Below are 18,341 nucleotides of genomic sequence, written 5' to 3' on the forward strand. Positions count from 1 at the left end.
ATCCATCCATCATCCGTCTTCCAGTCACCATCCATCTATCCAAGCAACCATCCAGCAGTCCATCCATCCTATCTCATTCACCACCTGTCCATCCACCACCCATTCTCCCTCCCTCATGACCCATCCACGTACATCAGTCCACTCAAACATCCAACACTCACGAAGCAGCTATTACATATGGACACTCGCTAGACACCTGACTTCCGTTATTGTACAGACCATAAGCTTATTTGGGAAATGAGGGAACTGGGGTTAACTTGTTACCAATGATGATAGAAACAGAGATTCCCAGGGGCTGACACTGAGTGAGGACTTAGTTTTGACCTGGCGTGCTAAGTGCTTCTGCTGTGTGCGCCTCTTCCCTCCTCCGGCCCGGGAGGCCAGGCGGTGGAGGCTGAGAGCTTCCATCCTCGCTCCCCTCCCTCCAGTACAGCGGGAGCGGCCTTCCTCCTGGTCTCCCTGCCACCTCCCTCCTGGCCCCTGTTCTGCATGGTGGCCACAGCGGGTCACTCCAAACCTGTCAGAGCGTGCCCCTTCTGCTCAGAACTACCTTAGGCAGAGTAAAACCCAAAGTCGTCACCACAGTGTAGGAAGCCCTCTGTGGCCCGGCTCCTCCCGATTCCCTGCCTTCATCTCCCCCCAGCCACGCCAACTCCCCCAGCTCGCTCCTGCCCCAGGGTGCCGCACAAGTTGCTCCCTCTGCTGAATCACAGACACCCCGATCTTCTGCCTCCTTCAAGGCTCAGCCCAGCCCTCCCCTGATGGTCCCATCCAGCCCCCACACCCTGTCCTCCTCCACGACGTTGCCCGTTTTCTTTCCTTCCCAGCATTCGTCACCATTTGACGACACTGATCTGTTTTGTTTCTTTATTGTCTGTGACCCCTTGAGGGCCTGTCTGGGTCTGCCTGGCTGTTGCCGTGTCCCCCAGTGCCCGGTGCTGGGCTCAGCCCCTGCGGGCACCCAACACATATTTGTCGATGGACAGAACGCATGCATTTCAGCCCACCTCGAACTACGGGATGAGGGCGCAGCTGAGATGGGGTCTACTCCAAAGGTGGGAGTTCCTATCTGCTCAAATCAATGAAATCTCAGACCAGGATCCTGGTTCCCCTCCCCCAGCATCCTGGAGGGAAACACTGGGATGTGGGGCAAGCACGTCCTCGGCTCAAGGAAGGTTCTTCACCCCACATGCTCTGCCCCCTGCAGACACCCGTTGGCACCCATGTCCCTGAGATCCAGTGCCAGAGGACAGCGTCGCAGCCTGGGCCTGGGCATGGGCTCCAGCTCCATTGGATGGAAGTGCAAATCCAGCCCGCCCCTCCCAAGCCGGACAGCCCAAGAGGGCAGCCTCCCATCGGAGCCGCAGGCACGGAGGGGGAGACAGCCCGGCCGGCTGGCTCTGGGGTGAGGCCTTCACCCGGCTCATCCACGCGAAGGCGGAGGCAGAACTTAGGGTTCCATAAGTGACAAGCCTATCAGCGCAGGGGCTGGCTGACCCCCTGCCCTCGCCGAGCCGCAGTTTCCACATCTGTAAAGTGGGGGTCGAAGCAGCAGTCGCACCTGCTGTAAAATTTCAGGAAATACAGGACGGACAGAGAGAGACGACAGCGGGGAGAGAGATGAACGCAGGGCAGGAGGAGAGGGAGGGAAAGATGCGTGGGGAGAGGGAAGCCCAGAGCGGGGCAGCGCGTCGCCCAGACTCGCCAGCCCCCAGCCGGCGGCGGGCCGGCCGTCCTACCTGCCGGAGCCGGGCCCCCGCGCCAGCTCGGCGCCCAGGTGGCCGCAGAGCGCGGCGAGCAGCAGGCAGGTGAGGCCCAGCGCCAGGGCGAGCGCGGCGAGCGCGGCGGCCAGCGGCAGCAGCGCCCCGGCCGCGTCCTCGGGCAGCCCGGGGCCGGCGCCCAGCTCGGGGCCCAGCCCGTCGGCGCGCGGCCCCCGCAGCTCCGCGCGGCCCGCCTGCAGCTGGAACAGCAGCTGCGCGCCCAGCGCCGCCAGCACGGCCGCCGGGACGCCCAGCAGGACCATCGCGGCCAGCACCCGGCCGCCGTACGACCGGGCCATGCGGGCGTCCTGCGGGGCTGGGGGCAGTCGAGGAGTCAGAGGTTTGAGGGGGACAGGGGAGTTGGGGGGCGTCCGAGGGCCCCCGGGGGGCTCGAAGGGGGCGGGGCCGGAGGGGTGTCTGAAAGTTGGGGGGCCGCAGGGGTCCCGGGGTGCCTGTCGCAGTGGGAACGAGGAAGCCGCCCGAACACTTGGGACAAAGTCTTCTCTCCTCTCCGCGGACCCTGCGGGCGCCCGCTCCGGGCCTCCGGGTCCTTGCGGGGCGGGGCGACGGGGGGGCGGGGCCCGATCCAAGGCGCCTGCCGGTCCCGAAACTCAGGAAAGTGCCCCCCGCCCCCACCCGCTGCCCTAAACACCTGTCTTATTGTTTAGAAAAAAAAGAAACTTTAACGAATTTTTCAATAATTCACTCCGATATTTGGTGTCTATCTGCGGACCTTGCCATCGGCTGCGATTGCCCCTCCGCTGACCTCCTCTCAAGGCTCCGCAGACACGTCGCCTCCTCGGCCGGGCCCCCGTGGACCCGCGCCCCGACAGGCGCCTTGTCCTCCGCTGCTAGGCTTTGCTCTTCCCACAGCGCGTTTGTTGTGGTTGTTATTTATTTATTTTTGTTTTAAAAATTGAAGTGAAATTTACGTCATAAAATTAACCATTTAAAGTGAACGATTCAGTGACAATTATTACATTCACAATGTTGTACAACCACTACCCGTATTTAGGCCCAGAACTTTTCCATCCTCCCAAAAAGAGACCCCGTCCCCATGAGCAGTCCTCCCCGTGCCCTCCTCCGCCCCCACCGCCACCCATCTGCTTTGTGACTCCATGGATTCGTCTGTTTGGGGCATTTCAGGTAAATGGAACCAGACAATGTGTGGCCTGTTGTGTCTGGCTTCTTCCACTCAGCATCACGTTTTTGAGGTTCCCCCACGGTGTAGCGTGAGTCAGGGCTGCGTCCCCGTTTGTGGCCGAGTAGCGTTTATCCAGTCATCTGTTGGTGGACTTTTGGGTCGTTTCCACCTTTGGGCTGCTGTGAACAGCGCTGCCATGCGCTTGTGTGTGCAATGATTTGAGTCTCTGCTTTCATTTCTTGTGGGTGTATGCCTAGGAGTGAAATGGCTGGGGCATATGGCCATTCTATATTTAACTTATCAGGGAACTGCCAGACCGTTTTCCACAGCGGCCGCACCATTTCACATTCCCTCCAGCCATGCACCAAAGTTTATTTATTTATTTATTTATTTGTTTGTTTTTTGAGGAAGATTAGCCCTGAGCTAACTGCTGCCAATCCTCCCCTTTTTGCTGAAGAAGACTGGCCCTGAGCTAACATCTGTGCCCATCTTCCTCTACTTTATATGTGGGATGCCTACCACAGCATGGCTTGCCAAGCAGTGCCATGTCCATGTTCCGAACCCGCGAACCCCAGGCCGCCAAAGCGGAATGTGCGACTTAACCGCTGCGCCACCAGGCCGGCCCTGTTATTTGTTTTTGACTGGAGCCATCCTCCTGGCTGGGAAGTGCAACCTCACTGCAGCTCTGGTTTGCCTTGCCGTGGCGGCTGCTGGAGGTGAGCATCTTCCGCGTGCTGTGGGCCATCTGCGCATCTTCCCAGGGAACTGTCTGCTCACGCCCTTCGCCCGTGTTCAATGGGCTGTGACTCTCGCTTTCCTGCAGCACTGCGGTTTGCTGCCGTCTGAGGCCCCAGGGCCGCAGGATGTTGGCCTCGGTGCCAACTGCTGTGTCCCCTTGGTGTCCGGGACACCACCCAGTGCCCAGCAGGCCCTCCGTAAACGTTTGCTGCACACGTGGATGAATGAATCGCCTCACACTCCTGCTCTGGAATTCTCACAAAGTGTGAGATATCAAATCTGAAAATGATTTCAAAGGGAACACATTCCTGAGAGATCCAGAGTGTAAGAGTGACAGGCTGGTGTGGCCTCCTGCAAGCAGGGCCCTGTCCTTGTACATTCAGGCCTGAAAGACAGAGAGTCATCACCCTGGACTTCACAGATGAGGAAACTGAGGCACAGAGAGGGGCCGGGAGTCCCTAGGACACACAGTACAGGCAGGGTGGAATTCAAACCAGCAACCCGGCTCCACCCACTGCTCTACACTACTCCACAGACACGTCGTAGAACCCACTGGTTTTGCCTTCCAGGTCTCTTTTCTGATCTTTGGAGTCATTGGTTTTTTTTTCACGTTTCAAATTTTTGGGGTCTTCTGGGGGGAGTTTGTGGGCCCTGAACCCTCACCTCAGTGCCTTATGAGTAAAATGGCCCTTGGAGAAAGGACGGGGTAACCTTTCAGCCCCAGATGCCCTCCTCCTTTGCTGTGTGCCTTTGGGCAAGTCCCTTAACCTCTCTGGGCTTCCTCATCTGTAACAGGAGTTAGTTCATTCATTCACTTATTTGCTCATTCATTCACAAGGCTTCAGTCCAACACACCCAGCTTCTTTCATCATGACCAAAGCTGGAGTGAGTTTTCCACGTTTTATGGGTAAAGTCCAAATTGGGGTAGCAGGGGCTCAGCAACTCATTTGGGAACAGAGCCCCAGGTATGTCCTAGGTGTTGGGGACACACAGATGTCAGATACTTGCATTTATTCATTCAACAAACATTGATGGGGAGCTCACCCTGTGCCTGGCTCTGGGACCCATTGGTGACTAAGGCAGGCCCAGCTTGCCCTTCCTGACTCATGGCCTGACGGGGGAGGTGGAAACCCATCAAGTAAAGGGACAATTCCGTACAGTAGCCAAAGGTCATTACGGCACTATCTTAGATTTCACCACTATTTGTTGGGACCTGGGCGGGGCTGGGGGGGCTCACAGATACCAAGACCTGGCCCTGCCCTTTGTGTGGGGGGGACTCTCTAGTTTGGGAGTGTCTGGCTTCAATTTAAAAAGTTAAGCCTGCAAGCGGGTGACACTCTGAGGGCGATCTTGTCTGCCTCGGCCAGGCGCCAAGCTGTCCCTTCCTCATGCAGCCCGCACAGGGCGCCGCGGCGTTGGGGAGGGCGTGACTCCTGTCTACCCGGGGAGGGCGAGACTCGGACAGGGCCAGAGACCTGTCCACTCACACAGGCGGGCAGGACAGGGGGCAGACTCCCCGCCTCACTGTCCAGGTGGGGAGGCTGGCCACTGCATGCTGGCAGGAATAGTAGTAAAGATATTGAGGGGTTACGTGTCCCGTCGTTTGCTTGGGAAGGACATTTTTAAACTTCTTCTAAAAGCTGCTGGAGAGCCGGCGACCTCGTATCAGATACACAGAATTTAAGAGCCGCTGTCACAGAGTCCATGGCACTCATTTCACAGATGGGCCTAATTGAGGTTCACAAAGAGAAGGTTGTGCCTGGAACCAGGAGCAGGTGGCGTCACCCGCCAGAGCCTCAATTTCTCCACCTGACGATTGAGGGGAGGGCTTGTCCAGTCCTCGGGCCTCCACGGCCTCCCGGGCCCGGAGACTCCCCCCCTCCCAGCGCACCCTCCCCGCAGACCGGGCGCAGAAGGGGGGTCGCATCTCATTTGCACGCTTGGCCCCGCCCCGAGGCCGCGCCTCCCCACCCCGCCGCCAGGCGGCGCGCAGAGCGACCTCCAGCTCCGGCTTCCCGGCCGACCTGCCTGCAGGACCCGGCCTTACTGTCGTTTTCCAGGGGAAAGAAAGAAGGCTTAGCCAGGGGAGGTGACTGTCCTACAGTCACGCAGCCGACAAGTGGCTCCAGAAAAACTGTTCGATTTCTACGTTCTGCTGTGTTTCCCGGGGATATTCTGGGCTCAGCAGGGAGAGGGGGGGCTCTCGGGCCTCGCTGGTGCTCCGGGCCCCAGCACATGCGGCAACAAATACTGAAACGCATCGTGTGTAAACTGGAAATCCGTCGTTAAAGAATCGTCGGAATTTTGCGTGTGAAATATGTGGGCAACTCATTTCATGCACGATGAGCTGAGCGTCCTCAGCACGATTCTTCGATTTTAGTCTGCATTTTCCCCTTGGAAACTATTTGAAGACCCCCCCCCCCCCCCCCCCCCCCCCAGGTCTTCAAAATATTTCCAGAGACCCTCGAAAAACTCTCCCTCACTTCAGCACCCCGCTCGGAAGGCTCACACCCTTGGCTGGAGGACCAGGGCAGACCCAGGACCCGCTCCCTCCTGGGGAGGTCTCCTATAGAGACCCCTGACCCCGTCCGCCCCGCCCTGGTCCCGCCCTCCACCTGCCGGGGGATCCGAACAGAGGCCCCCAGGTCCCGCCCTGCTTCTTCCTGGGATCTCCCCACAGCCGCCGCCCCCTCCTGGGGGTGGGCCTCAGAAAGACCCTCCCTACTCCCCACCGCTTGGCCTTTCCTCCCCGTCGGGAGAGCCCAGAACAGCGCCGCCGCCCCACCTGCCCCTGGTAGGGGGCTCAGAACACAGGCAGCCCGCTACCTCCTGCTCGGGCCGTGCGCTGGATACCCACCTTCTCCTGACCCGAACTCAGAACTGTCCCTTCCCCTCGCCCCGCCCCCGCCCCCGCTCCGTCCCCCTGCAAGGACCGTCCCAGATTCGCCGCCTCTGCCGTCCAGCTTTCCACCCTGCGGGGCTCGGAACAGCCCCCCGGCCCAGCCCACCACTGGGGGTTGTGTGTCTGAAGGTCATCATCGGCATGCCCTCCGTCCGTCCTCTCCACTCGGGGGTCAGAACGGCCCGCCGGCCCCGCCCCCGCCCTCCTCCTGGGGGTTTCATCCCAGGACCCCAACTCCTGTCCCCCCAGCATCAGAACAGCCCTCCGGCCTCGTCCTCGGCCCCGCCGCCTGCCCCGCGGCCGCGTGCACCCCGCGCCGCCCGGGGCACGCGATACCTGCGGCGGCGCAGCGGCTCGGTGAGGCTCCGCGGCGCGGGCTCGTCCAGGTCCTCTGGCTGCAGGAAGCTGCGCTCCAGCACGTCGGCCGCCTCCCTCCAGTTGGCGAAGCAGGCGGGGCCCAGGCGCTCGATCTCGTCCGCCGCGTCGCGGGTGAGCACGTCCCCACTCGGCGTGAGCACCACGACCGCCGGCAGGCGCTCCACGGAGAACCGGCGCCCGAGCTCCCTGCGGGGCACGCGCGTCAGTGCGGCCGGACTTCCAGATCATCCGGGACCGAGCCCGAAGTCCCGAGCCGGGGAGCCCCACGTCCCCCCTCCCGGTACTGACCGAGCACCCCTGTGTGCACTGCCAGGTCCTGAGCGTTGGGGACGCCTGGGGACCAGGCCAGGCCTGGCCACACTGGCCTTGGTGCTGTGCCTCCAACACCCCAGCCACGCTCCCACCTCAGGGCCTTTGCACTGGCCGTGCCCTCTCCTGGAGCACTCTCCCCAGACGTCTGTGGGTTAAGACCCTGTATGCTGCAACACCTGACCTCAAATGGCAACATCTCCCTTTCCCTCTGCTTGCAGCTCCTCTCAGCATCCAACACACCGCCTAGTTTATTTATGTCTCCTGTTTATCATTGTCTCCCACAATGGAATGGGCTTCACTAGGCACTGATTTCTGTCTCCGTTGGTGTCCCCAGTGCCTACAACAGTGCGGGGCACAGAGTAGGTGCTCAGGGAGCATATATGTGATGAACGGGTAAATACTAATAAATGCCATAAAGAAATGATAAGCTGGGAAAGGTCGCCAGTTTCAGGGAAGAACCCTGTGAGCTGCAGAGTGCGGTGGGAGCCAGCAATTGTCCAGACTCTGAGGACGCTGCATGGAGCATGAAGGTCTCTGGGACCAGAAACTTCCGTCTTGTCGTGTAACAAAATTTAAAGAAATTGGTAAAATGTCATGAAGTCTGCAACTCGCTTTCAAATGGTTGAGCACAAACTCCACCGGCACGTAGATAAAGCCAGTACGGCAAAATGTTAATAACTGCCGTGGGTTCCACTGTGTGCTTCCTCCAACGTTTCGGTATCTTTGAAATTTTTCATAATAAAAAGTTCGGGTTTAAAAGAAATAAAGTCTTACTGCAGAAAAGAGGAAAGTTCTAAAATAGCCGCAAACTATAACACTGTTTATTGGGCAGCTCGAGGTAAAGCTTGAATCCAGCAAGCTCCCTCTCAGCTCCAGCACCCTCCATGGCTCCCAGCTACTCCAAGGATCACAGCCGCACTCCTCAAGGGGGCACTCGGGGCTGCTCCCCGTGGTGACTGCTGACTTCTCACACCTGGCATTACTTATAGTTTCCTGACTTGGCTGTTCTTTCTCTGACGGCCTCCGAGCCTTTGTCTGTGCTGTGCCCTCCGCCTGGAACCCTTCCGTTTCCTCCCTCTTCACCCTCCTATCCTCCTTGTCCTTGAGGTTGCTCTTTGAAGCCACACTGCGGTCTGTTGCTCTATATTTGCTGAGTCTTTGTTCCACGTCTGTCTGCCCCGCCAGGCGGTAAGATCTGTGGGGGCTGGGCACGTCCACCCCTCTCTGTGCCCCCAGTTCCTGGTACATGGCTTGGCACACAGCGGGTGCTCTTCAGCTCCAGATGGAACAGATGCCTCAACAAGCAAATACATCACTTTCAGCAGAAACAGCCTCTCCTCCAGGAAGCCCTCCATGACCTCCCCTCCCACCTCACCTCCGCAGGTCATCCTCGAAGGGCAGGAAGAGCCACTTCTTGGGCATGTCCCTGAGGAACAGGTCCTGCTGCTCCTCCGTGCGGTCCTGGGACACATACACCAGGGCCAGCTGGGCTGCCCGCAGCACATAGAACTCATCCGTGAGCCGCACGAAGAAGTCCCTGAGGACGGGTGCGAAGGCCTGGCACCGCGGGCACGTCCCGGCGCCGAAGAACAGCAGCACCAGCCGGTTCTCCAGCCGGCGGCTGAGCTCGGCCTCGGTGTCCAGCTCGTCCTGGTCGCTGTTGTTGCGAATCAGGACGCGCCCAGAGAACAGGGAGGCCATGGCGGCCCCGGCTGGGTACTGGGAACGGGGCGGAGGGACCTCGTGTGGCCCGGGTCTGCTGCTGGCTGCTGTCCCGGGATTAGCCCTCTTAGGAGGCCAGCTGCGACATCACTAATCTGCCTCAGCCGTGACCTGATTCTGTGCCGCCTCCGTGGGCAGGGCAGCTGCCGCACGAGGGGGCCGCCAGTGAGCGCACTGCAGCCAAACGCACAGGACTGCAAAGAAACCAGGCATGCCGACACACAGGCGCGACAGGCTTCCATCAAACTGTGATGCGAAACCGTACCTGCTTCTCCGTGAGTGCCTCCGGTAACCGCGGTGTACGGGGCTCCACCAGGCGCTGTGATTTGTAAGTCGAGATGAGGAGAAATGATATTTCGAGGTGTCTGCCTGCAATGACCAGGATGTGATATGAAATTACCTTTGATTTCCGCAGGTGACAAAGTCACAGGGCCGGCTGATACGTGCTTTGACAGGACATGAGAAAACACGCTAAATTTCAGGGAGAAGCTAATGAAAATAAACATGTATTTTTTTCCCTCCGCTTTCCTGAATTCTGTCCGGACAGCACGCCTTAAGAGGCCCTGGTGTGTAAGGTTGAAAATCACGACCACAGCATTTTGCAGACGCCTCCCAGCAAGAGTTGGGGGAAGCTCCCTGCTCCTTGAGTCCAGGCTGGCTCCAGGCTTGCTTTGACCCGCGGGGTGAGGTGGAGATTTGGAGGAGAAGCCTCGCCTCTGCCTCCGCTTGCACTCTCTTGCAACGCTGCCTGCGGACAGGTGAGGAGCCGATCTAGCCAGGGGTTGGCGAACCTTTGCTTTAAAGGACTGGGTAGTCAATATGTTTGGCTTTGTGGGCCATATGGTCTCTGTTATAAGTTCCAATTCTGCTGCTATCTTGCAAAAGCAGCTCTAGACAATATGCACATGAATTTATGCATCTGGTTCCGTAAAACTCTTATTTATGGACACTAACATTTCATAGAATTTTCGTGTGTCATGAAATGGTAGTCTTTTGATTTTTTTCAACCATTCAAAAATGCAAAAACCATTCTAAGCTCGTGGTGAGGCAGGCTTGGCCTGTCAGCTGTGGTTGGCAGAGCTCGGTTCTAGCCTATTGGATGAGAGCCCACATGGAGGAGAACTAGAGGCCCAGCCACCAGCCAGCGCCAGCCGCCACGCGTGTGCCGGCCCAGGCCAGCCACCAGCAGAGTGTGGCAGAGTGACTGAGCCAGGTGAGACCAGCAGAGGGACCGCCCAAGCAACCCATGGGATCCCGAGAAGCAGTCGGCCGTGTGGTATGAAGCCGCTCGGTTTGAGGGGACTTGTTATGCAGCCACATCTGAGCAGAACACCAGGTCTAGACGGTTTTTCTGAGCCCAGGAAAATGTGAGAGACTCTGACAGAATCTCAGTACTGGCTTTAAACAATAAAAAAGGAAACCACAAAATCCTCATTCTCAAGAGTTTAATTCACATCGTCAGGGCTTTGTGAATGTGCCCATTACTGATAAGTCTGTTTCATTCCATTTAGAAACAATTTCCTGGTCAGATTTTCCTCATTCTGCCACAACCCAGGGAAGTCCCAGCATGTTGAAAATTCAGGAAGCTACTGAGAGCAAAGTGATCCTGTTGACTTGGAAAGCCTCAAAACAAGTTTATTTTGGAATAGCCAAAAGAACTGAAATGTAGGCTGTGCATGCTGTGGCAGACCACAGGCAAATGGAGAAAGAAAGGAGGGGAGCTGCTTTTATAGAGAAAAAGGGGGGTGGGGGAACTGTTCTAAAGGAAAATCCATTGGGGGAAAGTGACAGTTCAGGGTGGCAACAGCTTCTCATTGGCTGGGCTGCGGCATTTCTCATTGGCTCAGCTGAAGTGCTTTTCATTGGCTGAGCTGCAGCTTTTCTCATTGTCTGAGCTGTCGTGTTTCTCATTGGCTGGGCTGTGGGGTTTCTCATTGGCTGGGCTGCAGCGTTTCTCATTGGCTGGGCTGCGGCATTTCTCATTGGCTGGGCTGTGGCATTTCTCATTGGCTGGGCTGTGGCATTTCTCATTGGCTGGGCTGTGGCGTTTCTCATTGGCTGGGCTGTGGGGTTTCTCATTGGCTGGGCTGCAGCGTTTCTCATTGGCTGGGCTGTGGCGTTTCTCATTGGCTGGGTGACCTTACTTGGAAAAAGGGTCTTTGTTGATGTAATTAAGTTAAGGATCTCAAGATGAGGTCATTCTGGATTATCTAGGTAGGTCCTAAATCCAATGACAAGTGTTCTTCTAAGAGACAGACACACAGAAGACCGTGTGAAGGCAAAGGCAGAGATCGGAGTCCTGCGGTCGCAGCCATAGAGCCGCCAGAAGCTGGGAGTGGCAAGGAAGGCTCCTGCCCTACACCTTCGGGAGGGAGAGGGCTGCTGACACCTTGATTTTGGATTTCCGGCCTTGAGAACTGTCAGAGAGCAAATTTCTATTGTTTTAAGCCACTGGGTTTGTGGCTGTTTTGTGCCAGTCTCAGCCTATCAATAACCAATGTTGTGGTTGGATGACCCTTAGGGTTCTTATTATGATTCCAAGACATTCTTCAGCAATAATCATCAGGAAACTGAGAAAACAAAGGTTTATTACTCACAGGATCTGGAAATGACACGGCGCATGTGGGGCCACACAGAGAGGTCTCAGTAGAGAGAAAGAGTGCACAACCTGGGCTTCTGCTTTTATTGGGATGAGGAGGGGGCTAGGGTCTTGCGGGCTGACTCTTTATTTGGGAATTTAAAACATAAGTAAAACATAAGAGTGGAAATTTAAAGTACAGAAAGAGAAAAAAAAATCCCAGCAGTCCAAATGGTCAGTTATTGAAATCAACCAAGATCTCCAACACAAAGGATCTTCGGGGGGCGGGGGGCGGCCTGGCTCTTCATCTTGTAGTGTGGCTGGCAGTGCGCTTGTCTGAGATGGCCGTCATTGGAGCCGAGGCCTCTTGGAAGTGCCTGCCTCCACAATCAAAGCTTAAGTTTGCACTTGCATTATGTGGGGGGTCAGAACTGGCCACCTCAAGATGTGTCTTTTTGGCATGAGGATTATTTGGGGTTGGTTATGTTTTAAAAAGTTGCAGACGGGAGAAGCTCTGAAAACCAAGTAGAAGTTACCCTTTGTAAGAAACGTTTACATTTGTAAGAGAAATCTCCATCTGCAAATGTGTCTCCCTCTCTGTACCAGGAAGTGGGGGGACAGCTTATTTCTAGAAACTCTTGTCACTGCAGAAGGCAAGGACGTAAACCTGCATAATAACCTTACTCTTGTTTACTGTGCTTTTCTGGTAATCCCCCATAACTGACTCCCCCACCCCAAACATCCTCCTTTATCTTTAGCTGAAGATGGTATTTAAGATGACAACCTCAGGGGCTGCCCCCATGGCTCAGTGGTGGGGTTCGGACGCTCCGCTTTGGCGGCCCAGGGTTTCGCCAGTTCGGATCCTGGGTGCCGACATGGCACCACTCGTCGGGCCACGCTGGGACAGCGTCCCACATGCCACAACTAGAAGGACCTGCAACTAAGATATACAGTCATGTACTGGGGGGCTTTGGGGAGAAAAAAGGAAAATAAAATCTTTAAAAAAAAAGATGACAACCTCAGTCATTCTGGCAAGTTGCTCAGTTTTCCTGGGTCCCCCCATGTACACGTTATAAAGCTTTGTTTGATTTCCTCCTGTTACTCTGTCTCATGTCAATTTAATTCACAGCCCAGCCAGAAGGACCTGAGGCTAGAGGAATTCTCTTCCTCCCCTGTAATTACAAAACAGAAAAAAACTGGCCGGACCCATGGCCGAGTGGTTAAGTTCGTTATCTCCCCTTCTGTGGCCCAGGGTTTCACCAGTTCGGATCCTGGGGGTGGAGCTAGCACTGCTCTTCAGGCCACGCTGAGGCAGCGTCCCACACAGAAGAACTAGAAAGACCCACAATTAGAGTCTAGAGCTATGTACTGGGGGAATTTGGTGAGAAGAAAAAGACGCAAAGCAAAAAACCCAGGAAGACTGGCAACAGATGTTAGCTCAGGGCCAATCTGTAAAAAAAAGAAAGAAAGAACAACAACCATCATTCCGTGTGTGGCTTACACTACAGCAGTACTTTTGATGCGAGCTCAGTGAGCTGAGGAGGCAAAAGAAAGATTTCTTGGGCTCTCAAGTCCTGGTAGCAGCGCTCTTTTATTCAGAGAATAGCATGGGGACAGGACCCAAGGGCAGCAGAATTGAAGGAACATGTCTGATTGTGGCCAGGGAGCTCCCAGCTATCAGAGACGGATGGCCACAAGGAGCCATTATGATCAGTAATAGGTGAATCTTGTAGAAGAGAAGAGCTAGAATCTAATATCCATGAATGTGTGCTATGGCTTCTACTGAAGTTCGTTATCTCTCTCTAAAATCACCCTCATTTTTACAAGATAGTCAAATTAAGATTATCTGGTTTGCAAAGTAAGTGTAGTTTCAATAAAACTTGGTCCAATTATTTACATACGTGCAGCAAGAATGGCAACTGATCATATAGGCTCTTTTAAATTTGCTTTGCTGGAATTTTTTATAAGGAATCTCAGACTGAACTTTAAAGGCCTCTCGAGGACAGAAAAGCCCAGCCAAGGACTTGCCATCAGATTTTGCCAGCAGTACCTGCTGATTTGGATGGATTCCTCTTTTCTCGAGGTGCCGCAAAATATTTTGAGGTTCCTTGCATCTGCCAGATAAGCGACCTTCCTTACTTACCGGGTAAGATTGCCAGAATCTCTGTAAACAAGGTGCCAGGCCAATATTTCCAAGTGGCTTTATTCCAGAAAGTCCAACCTTTGTTCCCGAAAAGCTGTCTTGTCAAATCTGAGCCTGTATGTTTCTCTCAAATATGACATTCCAGTCAAAGCCTTGGTAAGATAACCAATGTGTCCTGTTATAAGGAGAACAGATTCTTATTGAACTTATGCAAATAACTAGATTTCCACAAAATAACCATACTCACTCACAAAGAGTTTCCAAATTATGGAGGGATCAGGTAGGGAGAAAAAGATAAATGTTTCAGCTCTGCTCACGAAGGTATAATTTCACCAAATTGCTATAAAGTAAAGTTAGCATAAGAGAAAAAGATTTCCTTAAATCTGAGAAAACAAAATGAAACATTAAAACATCAACAATATTTCAAGCAAAAGTCATAAAAAATTATAAACATCCTCATCAGTTCAGACAGTCCTATATAATCGATTCTTGATCTTAATCTTCTGTTGGCAATTTTATGAGGTCATCACTTTCTCTGTTAGAATGTTGTTCTTACCCAGTTCAGTTTTACAATCAGAAACTTGTAGTTTAGAATACTATGTCAGGGGCTGGCCCCGTGGCCGAGTGGTTAAGTTCACACGCTCCGCTGCAGGCGGCCCAGTGTTTGTTGGTTCGAATCCTGGGCAGGGACATGGCACTGCTCGTCAGACCACACTGAGGCGGCGTCCCACATGCCACAACTAGAAGGACCCACAATGAAGAATATACAACTATGTACTGGGAGGCTTTGGGGAGAAAAAGGAAAAAAAATAAAATCTTAAAAAAAAAAAGAATACTATGTCAGAATTGTTTCCATGAATTTCTCTGAAGATGAAACATATTTGCTAAAGCAAAAAGCATCAGAGTAAAACAGAAACTATCTGCAAATGACAAAAGACTCAAAAGGACAATTGACAAAAAAACTTGGCTACTTCTGCGTCACACAACACTTCTAGATGATAACTAAGATTACGGCTGACGACCAGGACAGATCAGAATTTTAGGAATGCTATATAATTTTAAAACACCTATTTCAATAACATTCATGTACATCATACCATCTAAGAAAGTTTATCATCACTTATTTGACAATGCTTCCCATGTAGTTTAATAGACCAAATAAGCCTAATTAGTTTAGTATTTTCCTCCTTCCAGGGAACAGAGCAAATTTCTTTGAGAAGTCTCAGGGGCCCTCTGAAAATCCTCAGAGAAATTTTCTTCCTTCTACCAGGTCAAAAGAAAGCCTTCATTCAGGATTTGAATTTTTTTTTGAGGGAGGAGCTTGTCAAAAACATCAAAAGTTTAGGGGCCGGCCCCGTGGCCGAGTGGTTAAGTTCACGCCCTCCGCTTCTGCGGCCCAGGGTTTTGCCGGTTTGGATCCTGGGCATGGACGTGGCACCGCCCATCAAGTCATGCTGGAGAAGGCACTCAAGCTGCTAGATTTTTTGGCAAGGGCGTGCTTATGGCCATTTTTTGGCCTTTTCCCTTTTTTTCCCCCCTTCAGTCTTAGGAACTAGCGATAGGCTAGATACTCCCCAGAGGATTTGCAAGCTCTTTGAGATAAGGGAAATGGAGGGACCTGAATGCCTCTAGAACTGCCTTTCCAGCCTTACAAGGATTTTCCGAGGACAGTTGCTCTTGATTTCTCAGAAACTGGGTTGTAACTGAAATCACATTCTAGATTGATCTACCCGTCCAACTGCATCACAAAGGCACAGGGAAGCCACTCAAGTTTTCTCCCAGATGGAGTTTCTGGGGCATAGCCGATCCAATTGAAAGTGTCCCCAATGAGTTAGAATGCATCCAAGGGGCGGGTCTCCGGGGATGCTTGGGGCGTTCCCCGTGGCCGTAAAGCACCGTCAGCGTCTGGCTGACAGCAGTCCAGAGACAGGATGCAGAGCCCTACAGCAGGCGTCAATATGGTTATAAGATCTAGTCCAGTCCCACTCAGCCGGGGCACTTAGTCCCTGAGCCAGCACGAGGCGAGCCAGGGAAGCAGGAGGCAAAGGCCTGGAGTTGGCCGGAGGCTGGGCTCTCAGCCCCGGGGTTGGGAGTTAAGTCCCTGGCAAAAGTTGCAAGTTTTTACAGAAAGTCCAGGTTCTGCTCAGGGCGAGCCTGAACTTAACCTCAACTTGGTGACAACAGAGGAGGTGACAAAGGAGACAGACAAAGAAAGGAAAAGAGGACATCAGACCTCACCCTCATGGCCTCTTCCAGAGGGTTACCAAGATAAGAGTCACACAACAGTTCCCCTGCTGGGCACACAACCCAGCAGGACAGTTCACAGAATAAGTCACAGGTCTCCTATCCTCATAACCAACTCAGTAGGTGCCTAAAATACTCGACAAATCAACCGCCAAAGGAGGGCACCCCACCTGGTTGCGGGGTGATCAGGCCCGGAAACCAGAGTGGGGGCTCCCAGGGGTGGAGCTTTGACTCTTTAAAGATTTCTTTGTTTCTCGGTTGCAAAGCTCAAAAGGAGCCCAAAATGGCCACTGTAACTCTAAGAGAGACGAAAGAAATGGGTCCATTACCTTGAAATGCCCCCTGAACCTAGGGCAGCGTCCTACCTGTTGTTCCTCCTGTGGGGTTCCTACAGCAAGGGGTGACAGGGCGTCCCCCTGCATTGCATCCCTTGCTTACCTTCCCTATTCTGCCTGGCAGTAATAGGTGCCTGGTGAATGGTCCCCGAGATAAAAGAATAGAGCAAAACAGTGAAGAATTTTCCACTGGTCTGGGGGACATTCTACCCAATTGCGTCCTGGAGCCGTTCTCCCAAGAAGGGGTTCCCATACTCAACCAAAGGTTAGAGTTTGGCACTTTCCTTGAACTGGAGTCCCGATTGGGACTTTCCCACAGTTCAGAGTGTGGGCATGAGCCATAGGGAGTGATCCCAATCCAGCCTGAGGAAAAGAAACCTTCCACGGGAGTCTTGGAGATTGGCGACCATCCTAATGACTTAAGTGGTTGACCGGCGCCCATGTAAAATTTATATCTTAGAGATAGGATTAGGAAGGAATGGATTAATTTGTTCTCCATCACCCTTAGGCTTAAGGTACTGATTCTCTTCAGGCTGAATGCTGTGATTTGCCCCATAGAGTAGCCATGGGCAGAAAATGTGGATGCAAACAGCTGTCCGAGAAGGTTCCCGATGGAGAACTGAATTTAGATCCATCCTTGAAAAAGAGAAAGGCACAAGGAAGAAAAGGGCCCTTACCAGAACTTCAGCTCACAAGCCGGTGAAGCAAGATCCCTGTGGGGGCCACCAGAAGAAATGATGCAGGCTTGGCGAGCCAAGGAGTCGAAAGAAAGATTTTTTGGACTCTCAAAGTGTGGTAGAAGTGCTCTTTTACTCAGAGTATAGCTTGGGGACAGGGCCCGTGGGCAGTAAGGGCTGCAGCATGGGGACGGGGCCTGTGGGCAGTAAGGGCTGCAGCATGGGGCCGGGGCCTGTGGGCAGGGATAGCTGCAGTGGGTTGAGGGTGGGGCTGAATTCATAAGGCACAGGCATGTGAGTTATTCCTCTACAAGACAGAGGAAAGATCATGTAAAAGATGTTTTTAAGCTGTCAGTGCACGTGGGGTCTGGCTATGGGCTGGTCCCGTAACTTTGGATACGGGTCAGGTCGGGTCAGGTGAGGACGCCCTAGGCCTCCCAGAGGGTGGTGTCAATCGGCATGCAGGCCCAGACGCCTCGGCCTTCTCTCCCGGGGCAGCCTTGCTCCACATCACTTTGTGATGGCAGCCACAAGAAACCAGCACGTTTACTGTGGCGCGCACTTGAATTTGGCAGAGAGAAACGGTTCACTCTCACACAGTGCTCATGTTCTACTTCAGTGAAATCCCCGCGGTGTAATCTTTTAGTATTTTATTTTTAATGTATGCTTCATTTCTCTCCTTCTGGAAAGTTCCAACAGTTCCCTCTGCTGTGGCCTGCAGGCCCCTGTGGTCACATGAGGCTGCGTCCCACACCTACCGGGTGCCTGGCCCATTCACCTCCAGCTGAGAAGCATGTGCAGTGCGTCATCCACAAATCTCTGACGCTCAGGGTGGCAGGCTCACCGCGGAGGGCAGCCAAGGTTCAGAGGGGAGAGGAGACAGGCACAAGGCTGTCAGCTGAAGAGGGGCAGGGCCTGCTCTGCCCCCCTGCCCAGGCCTCAGTTTCCCCTTCTGTGAAATGGGGATAGGATGCTCATCTGGCATCCCTCCGGACAGTTGTGTTTCAGAACTGGGAATTGTGCGTATCTTAGGAAGGTAACTGACGCCGGACGCTGCTGTATATTATGTGATGCCCTGGGGTTCTAGGAGTAGCTCCCACGCAAAGGGAAAAATACAGGTTAATAGGGACACAAGGGACAAGTGACCAGTGAAAACAGCCTGGGCCAGCGCAGCGGGAGGGCGTCCCTCCACTGGAGTTACGGCTCCACCTTAAGAAAAAGTTGGGTTTCCAGAGCCTTTTGGATTGTGGGACTGTGGACTGACTGTGGGGAGAGTTGGAGGAGACTGTCACAGATGATTCTTTGTCAGGGCTCAGTCAACTTGGTAAGAAGGAGGGGAGGAGGAGAAGGAAAGAGGGGAAAGAGAGGGGGAAGGGGGGGAGAGAAAGAAAGAGGAAGAGGAAGGGGG

At 54.0% G+C, this 18,341-nt stretch overlaps 2 protein-coding genes across 2 annotated transcripts in view; both read right to left on the bottom strand.

Moving 5' to 3' along the window:
• Window positions 1–2,059, bottom strand: part of TMEM221 (transmembrane protein 221) — a 4,931-nt gene extending 2,872 nt beyond the window's left edge. The window contains exon 1 of the mRNA XM_046671241.1: window positions 1,740–2,059. Coding sequence (XP_046527197.1) covers window positions 1,740–2,059 — 320 coding nt within the window. The remainder of the gene's footprint in view (window positions 1–1,739) is intronic.
• Window positions 2,060–6,795: 4,736 nt separating this feature from the next.
• On the bottom strand, window positions 6,796–8,935 carry NXNL1 (nucleoredoxin like 1). The gene is made up of 2 exons (XM_046671236.1): window positions 8,610–8,935; window positions 6,796–7,108 (listed from the first exon to the last, which is right to left on the bottom strand). Exons 1-2 carry the CDS (start codon window positions 8,933–8,935, stop codon window positions 6,796–6,798), a joined length of 639 nt encoding a protein of 212 aa, XP_046527192.1.
• Window positions 8,936–18,341: the final 9,406 nt, after the last annotated feature.

The sequence above is a fragment of the Equus quagga genome, chromosome 9 (assembly GCF_021613505.1).
Source record: "Equus quagga isolate Etosha38 chromosome 9, UCLA_HA_Equagga_1.0, whole genome shotgun sequence".
Lineage (NCBI taxonomy): Eukaryota > Metazoa > Chordata > Mammalia > Perissodactyla > Equidae > Equus > Equus quagga.

What these genes read in the sequence shown, in the direction of transcription:
- NXNL1 (XM_046671236.1), bottom strand. Translation starts at nt 8,935, where the DNA reads ATGGCCTCCCTGTTCTCTGGGCGCGTCCTGATTCGCAACAACAGCGAC. An exon ending in TTCGAGGATGACCTGCGGAG is followed by an intron (nt 7,109 to 8,609) that starts GTGAGGTGGGAG and finishes CGTGCCCCGCAG; the next exon opens with GGAGCTCGGGCGCCGGTTCT.